This window comes from Atractosteus spatula, chromosome 6 (genome assembly GCF_055471065.1).
Source record: "Atractosteus spatula isolate fAtrSpa1 chromosome 6, fAtrSpa1.hap1, whole genome shotgun sequence".
In the NCBI taxonomy this organism is placed as follows: domain Eukaryota; kingdom Metazoa; phylum Chordata; class Actinopteri; order Semionotiformes; family Lepisosteidae; genus Atractosteus; species Atractosteus spatula.
The window spans coordinates 59,434,864-59,455,480 of record NC_142711.1 but is presented as its reverse complement, the minus strand read 5'-3'; the positions used below and the strand labels follow the sequence as shown (position 1 = coordinate 59,455,480).

General features: G+C 36.5%; 1 protein-coding gene across 1 annotated transcript in view; it reads right to left on the bottom strand.

The window, feature by feature from the left end:
• LOC148833099 (dual specificity calcium/calmodulin-dependent 3',5'-cyclic nucleotide phosphodiesterase 1C-like) overlaps positions 1–20,617 on the bottom strand; it is a 199,908-nt gene that overhangs the window by 138,881 nt on the left and 40,410 nt on the right. The window contains exons 2-3 of the mRNA XM_088919132.1: positions 18,734–18,784; positions 14,085–14,250 (exon numbers count right to left, since the gene is read on the bottom strand). Coding sequence (XP_088775258.1) covers positions 14,085–14,250; positions 18,734–18,784 — 217 coding nt within the window. The remainder of the gene's footprint in view (positions 1–14,084; positions 14,251–18,733; positions 18,785–20,617) is intronic.

Below are 20,617 nucleotides of genomic sequence, written 5' to 3'. Positions count from 1 at the left end.
TTCATTAAAACAAATGTGAGGAAGCTTTGTATTATGTTATCATTTTAAAAAAGTATAATAATTAAGCAGTGATTTGGAAGTATTTTCATACATTCAGATACAGTTTTAAGAGGTAGTTGATAATATGACTATAAATGAAGCTGTACTGTACTGTGAATTAAAGAAGGAATCCAAAGCTGAAACAATTATATGTTATATGCTCTTTTTAATGTCTATCACAGCATTCATTTCAGTTTACAGCAGCATATATTGTTTCAAAACCCCACAGCATGAAATTAAAATGACCAGAAGACACTATTGGAAAATGAGAGTACATTTATGAACAAGAACAGAAGGTACAATTCTTTCTACAAAGGGTTGTACTTCTTTGTAGCAGAGCTTGCTCCATATTGTTGAAGCTTCAAATACTGCAGCTGGGCGAGATCTTGGAATTAATCAGTGTCTTCCAAACAAATGAGCTTCAGGTGCTGAGTGGTCTCCCCTTTTGCCTGTAACCTTTTTTATATTTTTATGAAAGTAAGTTTCCCTCAGTCCTCCCTTCTTCTTTGTTGCTCCAGACTACGCAACCCTCTGCCTTTCTCCCTTTCCTGTATTTCAATTCCATCAGGCTTCCTTGAAATTGAATGTACTGACTTCAGAACAAAGAAATGTATTTAATATTGCTTATTCAATTTTTTTGGCTGTTTTTCCTCACATTGCTGCTACCTTTACCAGTTTAACAAGTGGTACTGCATGATACCAGGCATTTCAGGAGAGAACATGGACAGAACACAATTGGTCTGCAGATGAAACATGTAACAGCAAAGCCCATTCAATATTGACTGAGTCTATTTCTTGAATTCTAATCAGTGATAATCAGTGAAGTTATTTTGCTTGTGTGTTATTAGTCTTAAGAATCAATCAATCTCAAGAATCAATGTGGGTATTTATCGGCTCCTTCTATGGCCATATACAGTAAACTGTGATTACCATTATTCCACCACACCAAATATTTTCATGTTTTATGATGATAGTTACTGTGTTGGGGATGAAGACAGCAGCAGTAAGAGTAATTAATTGAGTAATATAGTGTTCAAACACCACTCTCTAAGAGAAAAAAAAACTAAAATAAGAAAACACAGCTCATAAACAAGGATTACCTTATCAGACAGGCATTTCAATAAAACCAGGTCACATACTGTAGGATTCCTCTTCACATTCACAGCTTTTTTATAATTACACAAAAAAGTGCTGTGAAAACTTTTAAGGAACATATTTATTATATTTAAAATATCTGGGTACATTTACAATTTTATTGGAAACATTTAACATTTTTAACATTTATTCTTTTTAAGCAATGGTTGTGTTGTTCCTAAAAGCTTTTGTTTTAAATCATTTTTGTCTCAGGCTTTTAAATGAATACAGTCTAGTAAGCACGGATTTTCAACGTGTACTAGAAAGCACAGTTACAGTATAATACTGTACTGTATGTCTGTGGTGATTTGTTGTACTTTGGATTAAAAGGATTTTGAAAAAGTTTAAGAGTATGTTCGAGTTAAATTGTTGTATGCACTTTTTTAGCAAAGTAAAAGTAAGCTGTGTTTTGCACTCACTCCTAATTGAAATAGATGGCTTTATAATTCTTTTTTTTCTAGAATGTACATGATTTTAGGATTTAAGGGCTATGAAACTTGGATTTCGGAAACATTGAACTGGAATTGGACTGTCCTGTGGCCTTCATGCTGGTTTGCTACCTGTAGTTTGATTATGAGTATAACAAAAAGATCCTTAGACACTTTCAGGTTTACGTTACGGGTTGAAAGGAACTAATTGGTACCTATAAATAATACCTGGTGTTAGCCTCCACTCAGATGTCAGTGTCTTTAGTGGTAGCAGAGAAACAAAGGTACTATTTGGAGTCTCCAGGAGGACACATATATCCTACAAATGTAAAGAAAACTACTTTGTACGAACTGTATCAGAATATATAGTTTTGGAAATTATATAGCACTACCATTCATACATTTTCTGTAAGCCTGTTTGTTTTTTCTGTTGAGGGGTCCAGAGCCTATGCTGGAAGCATTTCAGGATATGATGAACATCTCCCTGGTTGTAATGGCAGTGAATCACAGAGCCATAGAGCAAGAGACCATTTAGAACTGCTATGTGTATCAATCATAACAAAGACAGAAATATACTTACTGTGGGAAATCACACACAGCTAAGCATGAACACTCTGTATTAAATTGTATTTAATAGTCCTTTGTGAGGATAAACTCAATGTCAAAATGTTAATTTTAAGCACAACAAGCACCATTACAATAATCAGCAAGATGCACCTGAATCGTTCTCTTTTTACAGTGGTTGTGTGAATCTAAAAGTCACATTTGAGCTCTAATAGCTTTGAAATGGTAAACAAGCCTGTAAATGTAAGAAATGCCTAATGAATTTCATTTCTGCATCTGTTGGTAAGTATCCTTGGGCAATCATAGCTATTAGATCAGGCGTATATTCCTAATTAGTACCACACTGGGCTTCACATTGTAATGTAAATGATCCTTGGATTAAAAGAAATAAATGTGGGTAGCTCTGTCACTCAACTAGAAACAAATAGTTTATACGCAGGGAATATCATGTAATTGGCTTAAATGTTTCACTCTCAAGGCTAAACGATCAGGTGATACACATTAGACCACAGCTGTACAGCAGACTTCAACAAACAGGAAAAGCCATATTGATAGGTGTAAAGAGCTTATGTATCGTGTATTGATTATAGTTTTATTGGCATTTCCTTTGCTGTTACTACAGTGTTTGCTGTGCCTTTTTTGCATAATTACTTAACTGTGTGTTTTCTATCTCTCTATTTACCTATCAGATTCATGCTCGCTGATACAGTGCGAATTAGGGACGCTGATGAGCCCGTTACAGATCCCTGTGGCACACCTCTGAAAAACTTTTAAAACAGAAGAACAGAAACTAATTATTAGATTAGTTTAGATTTCTGATTTAAGTACTCTGTACATTAACTAGGTGTTAACCAATTACTTAAACTTAATATGCAACAATTTGCATATGGGCAATGTATTCAATCTGAGAAATTTCCTCTGTCTGAAGTTCGGAGATAAACAACAGATTTTTGGATTCCGTTTCCTGATTTTTATAATTGTACAACATAAAAAATGCCGTGAACTGAGGAAAAGTCCTGTTTAACAGTATTTACAGCATATACACTTCATGTTAACACTAAACACTGTTCTTGTTTTATTTACTTCATGCTCAAAAACAACTTAGTTATGGTTAAAAAGGAAACCCAGTAATGCACTAAAAGGCTTTTTTGTATTTTCAAGGCCAGTTAGGATTACTGTACAAATATAATTCAATCATCAGTCATTTATGTGGTCTGGAGAGCTCAACTTTTGTTTATTTGCTGCTTTTAACAACATGGAAAAAGTATGAGGGGAAGTACCACGCAAAAATGCTACATTATTATCTCGTCATTAAATAATATTTTAAGTCTGTTTATGTAACACCACTTTACTGAGCTTCTCCCCTTCTGGATATCATTCTGACGTGATTGTGGTCATTTTATGTGATAAAGCATTTTTTTCTATTAAACTTTGTTTTGAATTTTGGACAAAGATTTATGCTCAGGTTTGAAAGATAATGTTCAGTTCTTTATTTTAATATTTGGAACATAAATGTAGAGATCTCATTCTCTGCCATATGCAAAGGGAAAGCCCCATTTGGCAAAGTAGGTATTTTTGCAGAAGTGCCAGTATCTGTAACTACTGACGCTGTGATGTTTGTTTTAACCACATGAGGTGTTAACTTCCACCACATGGGAGTCCAAGGGAAGATGGCGAATGACTCAGAAAGCAGTGTCTTAGCGGGTATGCTGCAAAATCCTCTGAAAGCTTGGCATCAAATCTCACTTTGGCTGGGAATGTGCAGTTTTCTGACTGTTAAGTAACATCAGTTACAGAAAACTTTTAAGAGAAAAATGTACAGAAACTGAAAGAAAAAACAAGTACGGGAACATAACCGATCCCTGTTTTGGTTCCACCATCTCGCCACCAGAGGGCACCCCAACCTCTAGAGGCTACTCCAGCTGCGCAGACCAAGCAGATGTCTGTAGGCGATCTCTGGTTGCCCAGTGTCCCTAGCTCTTCACACCTCCCCTCCTCAAGCCCATTTTAACCCTGCTCCTTGGCCATGCCGTGTTCACTATTGTTTACTCTATGTTTAGTTGCAGGTCCTGGGTTTCTTGAGTATTTCCCTTTTTTGAGTATTTTGTTCCTGATCCTGTTTCCTTCTCTAGTTTGCCTGCTTCTTGTTTTTGTTTCTGGGATGTTTTTCCCTGGTTGCTATTCTGCGGTCCCTGGTGTTTTTCTGTGAATTACTTGACTGGTTTAGGATTTTGGCCTGTTTCTAGACTTTGTTATGGGATTGTGTTTTATGCTTTGTTTTAAGCTCTTCTTGGTCCTGGACTTGTGCTTGTTTCTAGACTTTTGGTGTGGATTGTGCTTTATTGTTCTCCCTTGAATTTGTTTGACTGTTGGAACCCACGTAGGGCCCGCTCCTTGAATATCAGAGCTGTCAGACAGCCTTTACAATCGCAAAATGGAAAAATATAACTCAAACAAATGTGTCTAGTGCAGACCCACAAATTTAACTAGGGGCTGATCAAAACTTTTTGCTCCAGAGCAGATTTAGCTCTAAAGCTTTAAGAAAAAAAAGAAGATGGTAATCAAACTTAAAACAAAGCAGGTGCAGAATAACAAAATTAAACTTCTGGTTACAGACGTTACAAGAATAATGTGGACACCACTAATGTGAGAGTGGCCACTTAGAATGAAGAAGTAACATTCTAGGAACGTCTGAAACAGTTCAGACAAAAAAGTGGCAGAAGCGCTCTTGACCTTTTGGGACCATGTTACAGTAATCATTCAATCAAAGTAACGCACTTGAAAGTGCAATTTACTTTAAGACACAAAAGTTAGACATTTTTGTACTCCGTAAACTCCATGTAAACCGTGATGCCGCTACATAAGTGAAACTTGTGGCTGAAATACAAACCACTTTCAAATCACTCAGGGTTTTACGGTTCATTTCAGCTAGCTTTCAGTTTCTCTGCTCAGCAGGTGGAAACAGGATACTAAAAGGTTATCTCACTACGACTACATCTGTGTCCTCTCTTTCCCTTGATTCTTTTGCCTGCCTTTGATTCTGTGGCACAATCGTTAAAAAAGATCTGAGGACCTTCTCCCAATGTGTCCTTGGGCTCTGACTCCATTATTCCTTTACCTGCGTCCTACTCTGCTTCACCTCAACTAAGTATCCCTTTTTGGAAAGGTCTAATAAAATTGAAAGGAAAATTGCTTTTTTTGGCGTGTTATCTTACAAGAAACAGAAGTATCCAAGAAAGAAGTCAGATTTTCTAATAGTTATTAAATAAAAGTTATTTTTGCATTTCAAAATGCAGAAACATTTTTATTTCAGTTGTATTTTCCAAAACAATAAAATAACCCACCTACAAACATACTGTATTAGCAGAGTAACTAAGATTCTGCTTTATGTAATATAAAAAAGTATAACGAGAATTACTTATTTTTATCACCCTACTTTAGAAATGTGCTATTTTTATTACTCAGGTGACAGTCAGCATTTCTTTAAAGAAATAATAGATATAGCTACAAGCTGTTTATCTCTACTATCATGCAACATTTTTGACAAATGTAATGTCAAAGATAAGAAAATTAGTGTTCTATTGAAAACGCTGAAGTGTTACAATTTTCAAAACAACACATAAAAGTAAATCAAAATGACTCCATCTTGAATCCTTCTGGTAAGAAAGCAGTTTAGAGAATGAACAATAGTTTCTGTTTGTTACATGAGCTACTGTACATAATTCTGGACATACTGAAACCTATTTAGTTCCTCAGTAGACACCCCAGTATATTAGGTGATACTCTGATCTTACCGGAATAAATGCAGGCATCAATCACATCGGATACCTTTGAATTGTTAAAAGGAAGTGCTGTATTTGGAATTTGTTGTGTTGACAGTTTTAAAATAAATATTAGGATGTTGCTAACAGCTTCAACAGCTTCACATCTGATGCTTCCAGAAATCATTTTATTGGTACTGAGCATTAAGGAAGGCTGTACACCACAAGCAAAGCAATCATTTGCCATTTGACATCATGGGAAAAGTTAGAATTGTTATATGGATATAAACCTTTACGTTTCTGTTGGAAAAAAAAATCAATCCGTAAGTAGATGAACTCCCCATCCCTTCTTAGTGTCCATCATCAAGTAGCTCAAGGCTGATAGGATCTTCTTACGGTTTTTTCACTTTAATCCCTAAAATATAAAGGCAGAAATCTAAAAGACCTCTCATGGCATAGCAATAAAATAGGACACTGCTACCCACATACAATGTCTGGAAATGGTAGCATAATAATCTGTATATCCATTAGAATCCTTTGCTTGTAATCATAAATAATATAATTCCTTCTATGAAATGTATTCATTTTTACAGTGCCTCTGACTGTAATATAAAGTATTAATTTTGATTTCGAGCTAACTATTCGTTTTCTGTACAGTATATGTTAATATCCCAAGTAACCTAGTTTCCCATCACCCCCCCCCCCCCCCCCCCGCCATTTTAAAACATAAATAGAGTTATTTTAAAAGCTTTTGTATCATGGAAGAAAAACTACCTAGTTATTTGAACTAGATTTTAATGAAGAATTAAAAAAAAAAATAAAGAAGAAAACCTTTGAAGAAACAGAAGTCAATTAATATTGGTCACTTTGTAATAACCAGATCTATTAACTTATAAAACTTCACTAAATGATGTGCATGTACAGTATGCTTATTTCGTTACTAAAATAATACTACAGTTTATTAGTTAGTGGGGCCAGCAGGGGGTGCTCACCCTGCGGTCCATATTGGTCCTAATGCCCCAGTATAGTGACGGGGACACTATACTGTAAACAGGCGCCGTCCTTCGGATGAGATGTAAAACCGAGGTCCTGACTCTCTGTGGTCATTAAAAATCCCAGGGCGTTTGGATGCTGCACATTGGTGGTGGTGGAGGGGAGTCCCCATTACCTGTAAAGCGCTTTGAGTGGAGTGTCCAGAAAAGCGCTATATAAGTGTAAGCAATTATTATTATTATTATTATTATTATTATTATTATTATTATTATTATTATTATTATTATTATTATTATTTTTATTATTATTATTATTCAGGTCGCTCTTGTCAGCTTTCACCCGTCCTCTTGTAGACTGGTGTTACTTTTAAAACAGAAGGACAGAAACTGCCATACTTGTCTCTTACATTGTTGCGGCAGCATTTAATCCTCAGTGTTCCAGTTCTAGGAAGTGGAATGGAAATCAAACAAACAGTGACGAAATATTAGCAGCTCGCCTCATGTCTGACAGTCATGTTGATAAAACCATTGTTATCATATGACTGGCACTGCATCAGCCAACATCAAGGCTGAGAACAGATTCTCGTATAAAACAGTTGTTCTGGTTGCAAGACATACAACTTCTGCTCTGCAGCTGAGCCTGTCTTAGGTTTGCACGGCTTTCCAGAGACCATATCCATTTACAGAGACCATAGACACAAAATAAAGGAAAAGGGTAAGATTTGTGTTACACAACCAAGGACTTTTCACTGAATAACAGTGATACAGAAATAGCATTAAATATAGTCCAGTACATGATGCTGATGTAAAAAAATGATATTCCTCTATCAGTCTTCCACAGTTTAGAAAACCCTTCACTTGAAAAAAAAAAACACCTATGAGTTAAAACAGCATGACATGTAAGGAGTAAGGAGATGTGTCTGTGTGTTGGCCGCAAGGGAACAAGTAAAGGTTAATTTCGCGTTGAAAAATTGAAAGGAGAAGCACAACATTTTGGCTGTTGAGCCTTCTTCAGGTGTGAGCAGAAGGCTCAACAGCCGAAACACTGTGTTTCTCCTCTCTGTTTTTCAGCATGGAATTAACCTTTACTTGTTCCTTCACAGTGCAGTAGGTAATTTCCATATTCAAGTCACGGTGACTCATCGGGCCGGAGTTCATCCCGGTTTCCATGGTGTTAAACAAACCGCGGGCACGTGACTCCCACCCCCACGGCTGGGTCGTCAGTCCATCACAGAGTCCAGACTCTAAATGAATCCAGAGACTTCCCCGCTATGCAATGCTTTCCCCATGAGCACTGTGGTACAGTGTTGTTTTCTCAAACCAAAGTGCTCACTGCTGCATCCGAGACACCTGTGTGAATAACAGACATGGGGCTTCGGTATTTACAGTAGCTTTTCACGACACTTTACAGCCCTGCTAAAATTTATTTAGCTTTATTGCCTGAATCACAGCAAGGGTCTTGATTAATATTGACCAGCCGATAACGTTCACGGATATTTTCTTTATGCTTCCATTCCAAAACACAAGAGTGGAGAGCGGAGTTCCTTTAAAAAAGGAAGTGAATGTAATCTATATAATGATGGACTCTAGCAATACCCTTCTGAAAGAGTGTTTGCAGGTTCATCATCAACAGAAAAGGTTAAGCTCACACTTCAAAGTCCTCAGAGCCTTTTCATCTGCTTCAGAATAGACAACAATGACATTTCAACCTTTCAGTTTTTGTAATGCTTAAAAACGAAATTGTTCCTCATTCTTTCCTTTTGGCAGAGTCAAATTGCATACAGCCAGGCCGTTAATAGCCCTGGGATTTACTGTTTTATTGCAGCATGAAGGATGAGATGAAGTAAAGGCTATAGATGTACTGTATGCTGCTAACACTTTAAATATTGTTGCCAGTTTCAGGTGCCTCACAGAATTTAAAAGTTGTGAATATTGACCTTGGATGGTTTACAAAAAACAGCAAATATGTGTCAGTTGGAATGATTCAGAGTTCTGAAGCAAGGTGACAGTTTTTATCACTGACCATGGTCAAATATCTCCAATTCTGAAGCTTCCACCTATTTCTGTCAGAACATTAATCTAGAACTGCTATTAATACTACTGCCACTAATACTACTACTGTTAAAAAATAGTATTTTGGACAAGAAACACTTTATTTTTTGTTGTTGCTGGTCGTGTCTAAACTGGATAAATGATAGAGAAGACTTAGGAAAGGAAGCATGCAGCATGTTTCAATAAGAGAAGCAGTTGTTCAGATAGTAGCCTTTTATGCTTCTAGCATACTGACCGAGTGTTTCAGATTTCACTGAACAGAGCCATGTGGCATCAGTATAATTGCTCTCACAACCCCAGGAAGTGGAAAACAATGAGTATGAACATGATCCTTATGATTAGTGAATAGGGGAGGGGGCTTAATTTCAGAAATATCAATTGTCTGCTGGAGTCAGGGGGCTGGAGTTCAGTGTGAGTGGCTAAATCCAGCTCCATCTGCAGTGTTATTCAAGTCTGAAGCATGCAACACTAAATATTCGATCGTCTTCTAAATGTATCCATAAGACCCTTAGGCTGCACACCACTCAACACTTTTTTCACACTCTAGTTTCTTTTCCAGATTAGATGGAAATATTCTTGTGCTTTCTTGATTACTTTCTGTTGAAGTTAAGCTGTTCCTCGAAATACTGCTCTGGGAAGTTCATAAGAAATAGCCATTGTTTCCGAAGGAGAAACTCCCAGAGGAAAAGGATTAAAACGACAGATAAAGAAGCATTTATGCCACCAGTCAGAATGCACTCCAGACAACACAAAAGGCACAAAAGGCTGAAAACCAAGCACAAGCCCTAAGACGTGTGCAGGCATTGGTGACCACTGTGGCACTGCAGAACTCCAGAGGTACATATCTATTTACCCATTTAATCTATTTTCAGTATAATTATATCATACAAAGTAACTTTAACAAAACACAGCAAATTAAACAAAACATAGTGAAGACTGGAAAATAATGCTCGTTTTCCATTCTCTTTTGAGCTTGCTCTTTAAGATAAAATACACACAGCAATCCATACATTACGAATGTCAGGCAGGCCCAAACAAAATAAATTTTAATAATTTGAATGGACATCCTTGAAAAATTCCTTAGAAACATTCAGACAACTGTAGCGTGTAGGCTACATCTATTATCTAAAGTAGTCAGAATATTGAATAAAATTGTATCATTACTCAAAGTGGCAGAAGTGGTGCAACATACTTAATTAAAGTCATTAGAAATTAATTGGTTTTTTTCCATGTGCAGAACATTGCATAGGCTTTTAAATATTCTTTTCCATCAGAAAAAAATATTGTCAGGCTGTGTCTGCACTGGAAACACAATGTTTCCAAGGACCGTTCATTGCCATATCCTGTTTGCTAGAGTTTCTAGAACTAAACTTAAAAACCTGCAATGTGTTTGAAATCGGTGGGGCAAAACCTTAGCTAGGTCAGTGCAAGCAATCACATCAGCTTTGTTCTGAAGTGTACAAAATGCATTGGAAAAGAATCTTAATTCCAAAGGGGTTGTAGAGCCTTTGTTAATTTCAAATCAGTTCTTAATAACTTATAGCATAATTAGCCTCATTAGACAAATCTGACAACTTCTCTCTTCATCTTCAGGTGATGGTCTTTGAAAGACAGGTAGAACATCATACCCCCAGGTCCAGGATTGAACAGCCCAGGTCTGAAACTCCCAATCCAAGCTGCGTTTATCACATGGCTCCAATTATGTTGTAACAGCCTCTGAAAGCTCTACACAAAGAAGCGAACGGGCTCCATTTTTATTTGATCAGCCTTAAATATTCCCAAGGAGGGAGGAAACTTAGCATGCATAGCATCTTGTAAATGTTACAAGTACAAAGACTCAAACGATAGTTCAGGATGGATGACAACAACCAAGTTCAATCAGCCTGTGCTGTCCTGAACTATAATCAGTCCTGAAGTCACTTCCTTACATTAAAAATGAGAAATACTTCAAGTAATCCCCTTCTCACCCTTGCATACTGGATATCTTGTATGCCAGCTTCCTTGTCCTGTGGCCAGGAGTTCAACCCTCAGCCAAGCAGGAAAAAGCAAAAAAAAATACTATGACTAAAGCAATAATTAGACATTCTCAATATACTTCATTCTTGGGTACTACTCCTAGTGAAATAACAATTCTCAAATGCATGATACAAACAGTCTAGCATCTCAGATGTGATATAATGGTTTGTATCTTGTGTATCTTGAATAAACCAAGACTTGAGCTGCGTGATTTACCACAAATGAGGTCAGTTTAATCTCAGATTATAGAACAAACATTAAGAATGAGGCATAACAATTGGTATAATACCTATAGGCTGTTTGCAAATAAGAATTGTAGTGTCATATAAGTTCAATTTGGTACAGTAAGGATAAAGCATTATGCTTACATTCCATATTGGGTTTTCCACAAGAAATTAATTATTTTGAAAAAATATGTTCTAAAGTTAAAAAAGTGAGAGGTGAGATTATCAAATGCAAATTACTGTAAATTACATCTTCCAGGCTAGTTGCCAAGAAATCCTTATTGATAACTACAGTGTTGTAGTATTTTAAATTTTTCACATAATTAAGAAAGGATGGATAATTAAAGGAGTTGATTTATGAAGTTAATGGATATTTTAAAAATTAAACGTGATGAAAGCACACAGTGATTTTAGTAAAATACGAGCGTTTAATAAGCAAATCTTAATGTAGTGATATGATCAATTTTTAGTAATGTATGTAACATGAAATTTCACACATTTTTGCAATTGTTAATGTTGAACTGCTCTATAGTATGAAAAAGGAAATGTCACAAATTTCTCTCGGGTTCACGTGGGTATGCGCCCTCGCCGCTGCCGCCTCAGGTTGGCACCCCCACCGAACATGACACGAACCCGGGCCTCCGGCGTCACTCACCAGGGACCCAGCCAGTTGAGCTAAAGGGAAATATCCCACACTGACACCAATGTAGCGCTCTCGGGTTCACATGGGTATGATCCCTCTCCACTGCCACCTCAGGTCGGCCCCCCAAAGCTGGAGATCTCTCTTTCGCTCAAGTGGCTAGGTCCCTGTTGAGTGACGCCGGAGGCCCGGGTTCGAGTCCCCAGTGGTGGGGGGCCGACCTGAGGCGGCAGTGGTGAGGGCGCATACCCCCGTGAACCCGAGAGCGCTACAATATTATCAAATGAGAAAGGCCAAAGTCTCCTGCGATTGTCGATACTGATGTTCCATTTTCATGCTGCACTATTATGTTCACTTTCATTACTATATCTGTTGTCTTTCACTATCGTTTTTTCCAATCGGAACCACCAGAACACTCACTTTTTTGCTTGCTACACATTTGCTTGCTAACCACCCAAACAATAACATGTGTCAGCACGGTGTCGCGCAGGCTGATGATGTCATCAATGTTAGACAATATGACCAAATGCCAGGACATGAAAATAATATACAGTACTGTACAGTAATACGAATAAGGGGACAGCCGTCGTAAGTGCGACTGGTTGTAATCGAGGACTACCTGTATACATCAACCCGTGTAATTGAATATTGAATTATTCTTGAGTTCTTGTTTTCATCCAAATTCCCCTGGTACATTCTATGTCAGTAGGTGAATACAAGTGTTTACTGTATATAAGGTATATAAGATGCATGTAAATCTGCTGCCAAGTGAAGTCGAGCTCAGCCCTTTCAAATAGTGTTTGTGTAATTGTAGTGTTTGTACTGTGGATGTCATTAAAATTGTCATACAGAAGATCAGTAGGCCTTGGGAATAGAGGACATTCACAGATTTTTCAGTGTCTGTGAAAAGTGAGAACTGATGAAATGAAAGTGACTGAACTGGCAGAACTACACAAAAAATGGTGAGTGTTTTGTCTACACGCTGATGCAGATCCCTGATTTAATTAGTGTCCTACAATCCATGAAAACACTTTCAAAACACACAACAAACATCAAAGAGAAATTCATCTCACTGAATTGAAATTTTTTTGTGCAATTCTTATTTTCAAAGACACTTCACTTGGGAGTAGATTTAATCTTGTGTGTTTCAAGATGAATGCAGTAAAAATAATATAAACAAGAAATAAAAAACTGAAGAAATGTTTACTTTCCAGTTCCTTGGATATTGATCACATCATCATTATAATTCTTTTCTTTAATTTCTGCAAACTTTGGAGAACTCTTTCATTAAGTTTTAAATTTAATTATCACATTGACAACCTTTCAGACCATTTCCTTTAGCTGATGCTTGTCATAAATCAATAATATTTACTGACTTAATTCCCATATCCAATATCTATCACCAGCTGTGAGCCCCTTTTTTCTAAAAAAAATACCTTTTTATATTTTTATTTAAAATAACAAACAGTATACAAAATATAATATCCCTCTTTCATATGAACAGGGTAAATCGAACAAACTAAATGTGAAAATCAATGCAGTGTTTTGTTTTTATTGGAGGAATGTAAAGTGCTTAATGCTTTCAGATGCATAATCTCTTTAAATGCATCTAGGGGACTATCGTATAGAACTTTTTTAACATGCTGGTGCATACACCAGTAAAAGTGTCTAGAATGATGTTCCCGTTGTATGGTTTATAAGAGATGTGGTTATACTTTATATTTAAACTATCGGTCTGAAGGTTTCTGCAATCCCCTTAAAAACTGACATTATCAATTCATATCACACATCTTTATTCCTTAAACTAACTCCTGGGAGGGTACTGGATGGTAAATTCATTAGGAATGCACACATTTAAAGCCATGTACAATGGAAAATGATATCAAAGCTGCGGAAGAACATCAGGCCCCAGATGCCAGATAGAACTATTTGTCAAAAGAACAACATTTTAATATCAATGATTTATCGTCTCATGTTTTGAACAGCATGACATCAATCAAAAAAGAGCTGCATACCCAGGAACGTGTTGTATGAAGACATCAGTATCCAAATTGCCAGCTAACCATGTATGTTTCTTAAGAGTAACAAAAGGTTTGGAAGATTTCAAAAGGTTTACATTCTGTGCCACAGTTGCAGGGCCTTCTCACTAGGTAGCGAAGGATTTCCTTTCTTCTCTGACTCTCGTGCTATACCTTTTTATTTTCTTTCTGATTTAAGCCAATTCACTTCCCAACCTGATAGCTGTCTTCTCCATGGCATCTGGACTGTCCACTGCAGGAAGCTCATCCGCAAGGATTTCCTCTGGGTTTCGGGGATCAATGAGGATTCCCCTCTTTTCTTTGTCCCTGATCCCAATTCCAGCTGTGATGGCATTCCACAGAGCATTCTGAGATTTGGAGCCTAAAGCAGAAGACAAAAGAGGGAAAATTCCAAATAAAGACACGATAAATATTCTTTGATTTTTTTTAAATGATGCGGATAAAGACAAACTCTAATGTTGAAATCTGTGCTGCAGGGTCTTTTTCCTACTAATGGTCCATTCCTCCCAGGTCTTGCCCTTGCCTGACATATTCAGCCTAGTCATGTGTGCATGCTTCCATAGACAGTGACATTGCTAAAATATAATCTATGGATGTAGAGAGACATTTAAATCTAAGTTTGAATAGTTCTTCACAGTTTAGGTTGTTCTGGTCAGGGGTTTGCAACCTGATTGTTTGTGTAAGGGTTGACAGGATGGATTGCATTCTGAGTGTTCTCTTACAGTTCACCAGACTCTATAGCTTTGAAAGAAGGGAGTCACTGTGCAGTTTGGAGTGTTGGGTGCCTACTTAGGTGAGAGGGCTCTGTTCCACATCATTTTTCTTCCGAGTTGAGCTTAATTTGGTTTGATGGGCCAGTACGCAGTTGATCCATTGAGCTCATAGGCAGTCGGAAGTTAACATCTGTGGTGGAATGTCCCCTTTACAGACCATTGCCCCTTTGTGACGCGGTGGTACTGTACTGCTTTGACGGCTCCTGGACGATCACAGAAGGATGGAGGATCACAGCACACAGTAGAAGGCATAACCCAGGTTCACTCTAAGAGCACACTGTACACCTGCAGATGGACACTATTTCAGTGCTCCTAGCTGAGTGCTGTCGCTGTGCATGAGGACAGATTTCATACTATCCCATTTTCTACATGCATCTAATTTCTCAGCTTCATAGTGCAAACATCAGAGAGGCAATCATTTCATGATAGAATCCTCCTAACCTTATACTGAGACACCGTTTCCTTCCTCCGTTAATTTACAGTTAACCTGAAGAAACCTTTGCAGAACATATTTTGTACTCCACAGAATGTATAGGTGACATGGTAGCAGTGGAAGTTAAGAACATACATCAGAATATATAAGACACAAATCAAACATCAGGAAGAAGCAGTTGATGTGAAAAAGGTTATAATAGTAAAGGAGCATCCACCTCTTCAGGCTTTTCGAGCATTATTGTTATTGCAGATTCTCTGAACTGGTTGTGAGTCTCCACCTGTTGGACACTCAGAGTTAAATTGCCACACTAAGAATAAAAGCCAGGGACATTGAATGTGTGGTTTCGTTCACGCTTCCAACAGAAACAGAAAAAAAATGTCTTAAACAGGTGGAGGTGTGTAGTTTCAGAGTGTTGTGTTTCTTCTGCATTTTGCTAACTTGTCTGGAAGTTTTTTTTTCTTGTGATTTTGTACACATTTATAGATACAATATGCTTCGATATATCACAACAGAGTGCAAAGCCTGAAATACAATAGAGCTTAGTTGCCATTTTTTCCATCACTATATTTAATATATTTAAAGTAAATGCATCCAACCACAAAATGCAGTAGGTCTTTGTGCCATTGTTGCATATTTGTCTGCAAGTTGTCTGGCTTTTTTCTTTTTTTTTTTTAATGGAGCCAGTTTCACTAGGCCTTGAAAACAGTCCTAATGCGAAATGGTATTCATTTTTTCTTTAATATGTCTTTTGTGTAAATTTTTAAATAGATAGCAGGATACACCAATCATAACGTGGCATCCTATGACTGGCACTTTCACTTCAGCCTACCTCGAAGGCTGTTAAGAGTTTGGAAGAGGGAGGCACAGTGCCCCATTGCCATCTTGTGGAAATAAAGAGTAAGTTACACATTCGGCCATTCAGAAGCTATAGACCAGGGGATCACTCACAGGGAGCCCCACAAGTTGGCTTTTGTTTCGCATAAACTCCTTACTTTATGGAACCCTTAATCGAACCAACAAGTTCGTTTGTTCAGTCCCAAAGCTGAATGTTTTAAGTTGCTTATAAAATGCAACAGTCAAAAGGCATCAACCAATGTGTCTTAAGAGCTAAAAACAACTCAAGACTCCTATCATTAGGATACAGTAATTAAGACTGGTGCAACCAAGAGAAACTAACAGGTGTGCGAGCCTCCTGGACCAAGACTGGGAACCCCTGCAGTAGAAGACATAGTGTAATAAGCACATGTAAGATTAATCCTGGAATGATTTTTAATCAGTCTGTGAAGTAAAAAGGTAATGCTAGAATGATCCAGTTAATTACTGGAAATTAATCTAATTCATTGTAGATGGGCACATGCACTTGTTGTAATTTGGTGGTGTCAGACTGAGTTCCTGAAGGGCCTTGTGTGTTCTGGTCTTTGCTTTAAAATGAGGACTCAATCAGACAATTAACCTTTTTTACAATTTGACACACAGGATTGTCTTAATGTGTTTTACAGTTGGTTACATGAGTCCTTCACTTCATTAAAGGTACAGTTACCTATATGTCACATCGGAGGCTTTTTAGAAGTATTACAGTTCTGTAACTAATGAAATAATGAGACTATGTAATTGAGAATGTGGATGAAACAAAAGCCCTCCAGTTATTGACTTTGAGACCCCTGTTCTAAATAGTAGTAATGCGAATAGTGTGGAGAGACGGAGATGAAGAAGCAACAGCAGTAGTTCTGTTAGATTTCTATGCATCCATGACATCACAAAGCTGGTTACATTTCTCCCAGACTATGGATATGATGTCAAGGGAGGTCATGGATATGACTATTTCATATCCTTTTACTTAAGGTCAGAACATTTTGTTCATGATTTTTTTACAGTTTTCATAATTTCATTTTCAGCCTTTACTTACAGTATCTAACTAAAAAAAAGTGAGCACTATCAACAGGAGCTGAAATATCTGAAAAGTTGCAGCTGCAAGGTTTTGTGTTTAGATGAAGCCACTGATGTCAAAGATGTCGGAGTCTGTGCATTACAAAACGGAACAATTTGATTTATTATGTAGAAGCCCGATATTGTCAGATCTCAGAAACTCAAGAAAGAGAAGCCTGGTCAGTACTGAGACAGATGTCATCTAAACAATATCATCTGTAAGAATTTGACTGGATTTCTGTGACACAGCTGTCATAAAACAAGCAGACTACAAAGAGAATTAACAACCCATTAATTACAAAAAGCCAAATTTAAGGCTTATAGCCAATCATTTATTGAGGAATAAATTGATATTAGTATAATACAGAAATTAATATAAAAATTCACTTATATGCCTTGAAAGCCTACATTGGAGAAAGAACAATATCTTACATTTTAATCAAAAAGAAAACAAAAACAAAATAGTCATAGTCATGTCCTTCAAAACTAAAATATATCAAATTAAATTAGATAACTGGCAAAATATCTTTACTTCCATTTTATTTCCAAAAATAAATATTTTCATTTTTGGGGGGAATTACTGAAAATATCTTACAATAATAATACAGCCCATGATAACAAACACCATACTGTATTTATGTCAAATTTGATATTACAGTCTTTAAAATCCAGGTTTAAATGTAGTATCACCGTATTTGAACAAATTAAATTTAAAGAGCACCTTTCTATTAGGAAAGACAGTCTTCTATTATTGGCAAACTTTGCATCATCACAAATTGCGAAAGTCAGATTCCAAAGATCCAGACCTGCCCATTATCATCTGAGTCACGGGCATGCATCTCATCGACAGAGTTTTGAGAATATTAAATTAAATTATACATAATACCAAACATCAAAATTATTCTCAAAGGTACTGTATAGAGCGATGTAGAATTAAGTTTGATTGGAAGAGAATATCTGAAATAAAGCATACATTTCTACTGAATTATAACTGATTTACTGATTCTTTATTAATTAAGTTGCACTTTATGTACTTCAATCAATCAACCAATAAATTAGTTATTCTATTAGTTATTCTAAAATAAAGATCTCCAGTGAATCTTGGGATTAATGCTCCAGTACCAGAAGGTGGCGCTCTTTCTACTGGATTCAAAGGGCTGTACGATTGCAAAGGAATCATGACAGCGTATGCTGTATCACAGGAGGTGTCTGTCCTTCATGGTTAGAAACAATCCTGCAGCACCATCTGAAATGCTATAAAGCACAGCTAGTCCTGACTAAATTCTCGTTCTCTTAATCGATTTTCGCCACCCTAGCAAATCCTGCATATGCTGTGCATTGTGTTAGCATGAATGTGGTTCTCACCTTAGTGTCATAGTGTCCTCAAGCTACATCACTAGCAAGAACGCTAGTTCACTTTCACACTATAATACTGACTGTTTTCTACATATTAAGTGATTATTTATGTTTAGTTATTACTATTATGCTGATTATTTATATTAATATGACTCAAGAAGTACACCAGATAGTTCTTATCTTCTATACCGAGTGCAACGTGAGTGACTGTTGTACACAGCGTACTTACTGATAGCGAAAATCTTTCATTTTGGAAATCTTAAGCATGATCACAAATCGCGTATCTTTCTCTTTGACTCACACCTCACCAAAGCAACACGTTTGGGAAGTGACAGGAACACACAAATACTCACGTGCAAACCTTGCCAGGGGCCGTGTGTTGTTCTCTCCCGCTTCATTTGCAACTAGAAAGAGACGGGATTGAAACAGTTTAGACAACGGTGAACACAATCTGGTTTCCAAAATCCAGATTCCCTGTTCAGTAATTAGCTACTGTAGGTGGAGCTTCACAGAATAATTAAAAAAACAAGCAGATGATTTATCTTTAAGCATGGTTTTACAGTATGTACTATTTGTAATACAGTATGTATACAGTACATTATAAAAATATTAGTTATAATATGAGTCCCCTCACTAAATAAAGGAAATGGTCGTGAAAGTCTATATCCTGCTCCTCAAAACAACCAAGTCTCAACACTGAACTCTGAACTCAACACTGTTCATTTGACTGTAATGTTTGACCAGTTCATTTAATCCATTGTTTCTCCTTTGTTTTCCAGCAAATACAGGGTGAAAAAAATCATGCTTTCAGTGACTGAAGGGTTTATCATGAGTGAGGTAGAGATGGTAACATTTTAAATAACCGGTACTAAATTTTAACTAGTTTGCTTGTTACAAAAGGTGACCATCTGGCTTCATAATCCAAGTACTGTTCAGACAGGTTTTACATTATTTCCTTAAACTGAAATTAATTTGTCATTTAAATATATTCCCAAGTTTATTATTGTCTTAATTACCACATACAGAAAACAATATTGATTGACTATTGTTGCCACAGTGAATGACAAATAAGAATCACCGATCTGTTCTGAGAGAATAAGCACTAATGAGAAAAGTCTTGCTTTGATTACATTTTACCATTACTATATCATATTCTCAGATGTTATTAGTTTCTAAACTTTTAGGTAGAAAGTCCTGTCATCATAGAAGCTGTTTCATAATGTTAATTCTGATTGCTGATTTAAACTATTGTGTATGCCTAACTGTATACAGTAAATGTACATTAATACATTACATTTTGCATCATGTTCCCATTAGATAGAAACACTGCACATTGATCTTATTTTGTAATGAACAGTAATGAGGCATTGATTGCTTCATTGCTGATTTTGTGTCATCCTTTTTTGTAATTTTTTAAAAATACTTTTGTCTCAGTTGTTTTTTTTATAATTTGTTAAAATAAAACAAAGACAAAGCATGGCAAAACAAAACATGCAAGGATAAAGTGATATAAAGGGATTCACTGAATCATAGACAAATGCAAACAAAAGACAGAAAATGAGTTTTCTCATTTTTTTTTCAGATTTTCAGAAGTAGAGTATTAATTCAATCCTATGCTATAAATAAAGATTTCAAATTGTAGTGCCATTTAATTGTGGCATAGGCTTGAATTAATAATTGTAATGATAATTTAATTGTAGTAAGTGTTGCTGTGAGGTGCCTTGAAATCACAGCTAACACTTTTACAATTGACAACAGATGTTGTTATGAAGAGTTCTATGGTATTCATCTGAGATCCTTAATTTTTATAAGTAATGTGTAATTCTTAACTATTGTACAAATAAAGAATGCTACCAGTTTTTATAAGCTATTAATTCTAATTCAAACACTTCTTTTCTTTTCAGGGGAGAACTATGGTATCTAGTGATTTGTCTGCTGGAAAACGTGATGTGCCTTGAACATCTACGTTCCATTAAATACATTAAAATATGTTCCTAAATTCTGCATGTCACAAATCACATTGAAAAATCTAGCAAATTCTGACTCGCATATTAGTACTGTAGATGTTAAGAGAATGACTGTGAGTGCCCTATCACAAGCCTAAGCTGTGGGAAACGTTTGAAACCAGCTTCTCTGCTGATTAGTTGAAACTAATCATGAAAGACTGAGACATGAGACTGAAAACTCAGAACTCATTTTAGATTTTTTATGAACTGCAGTATTCATCATTACTTAAA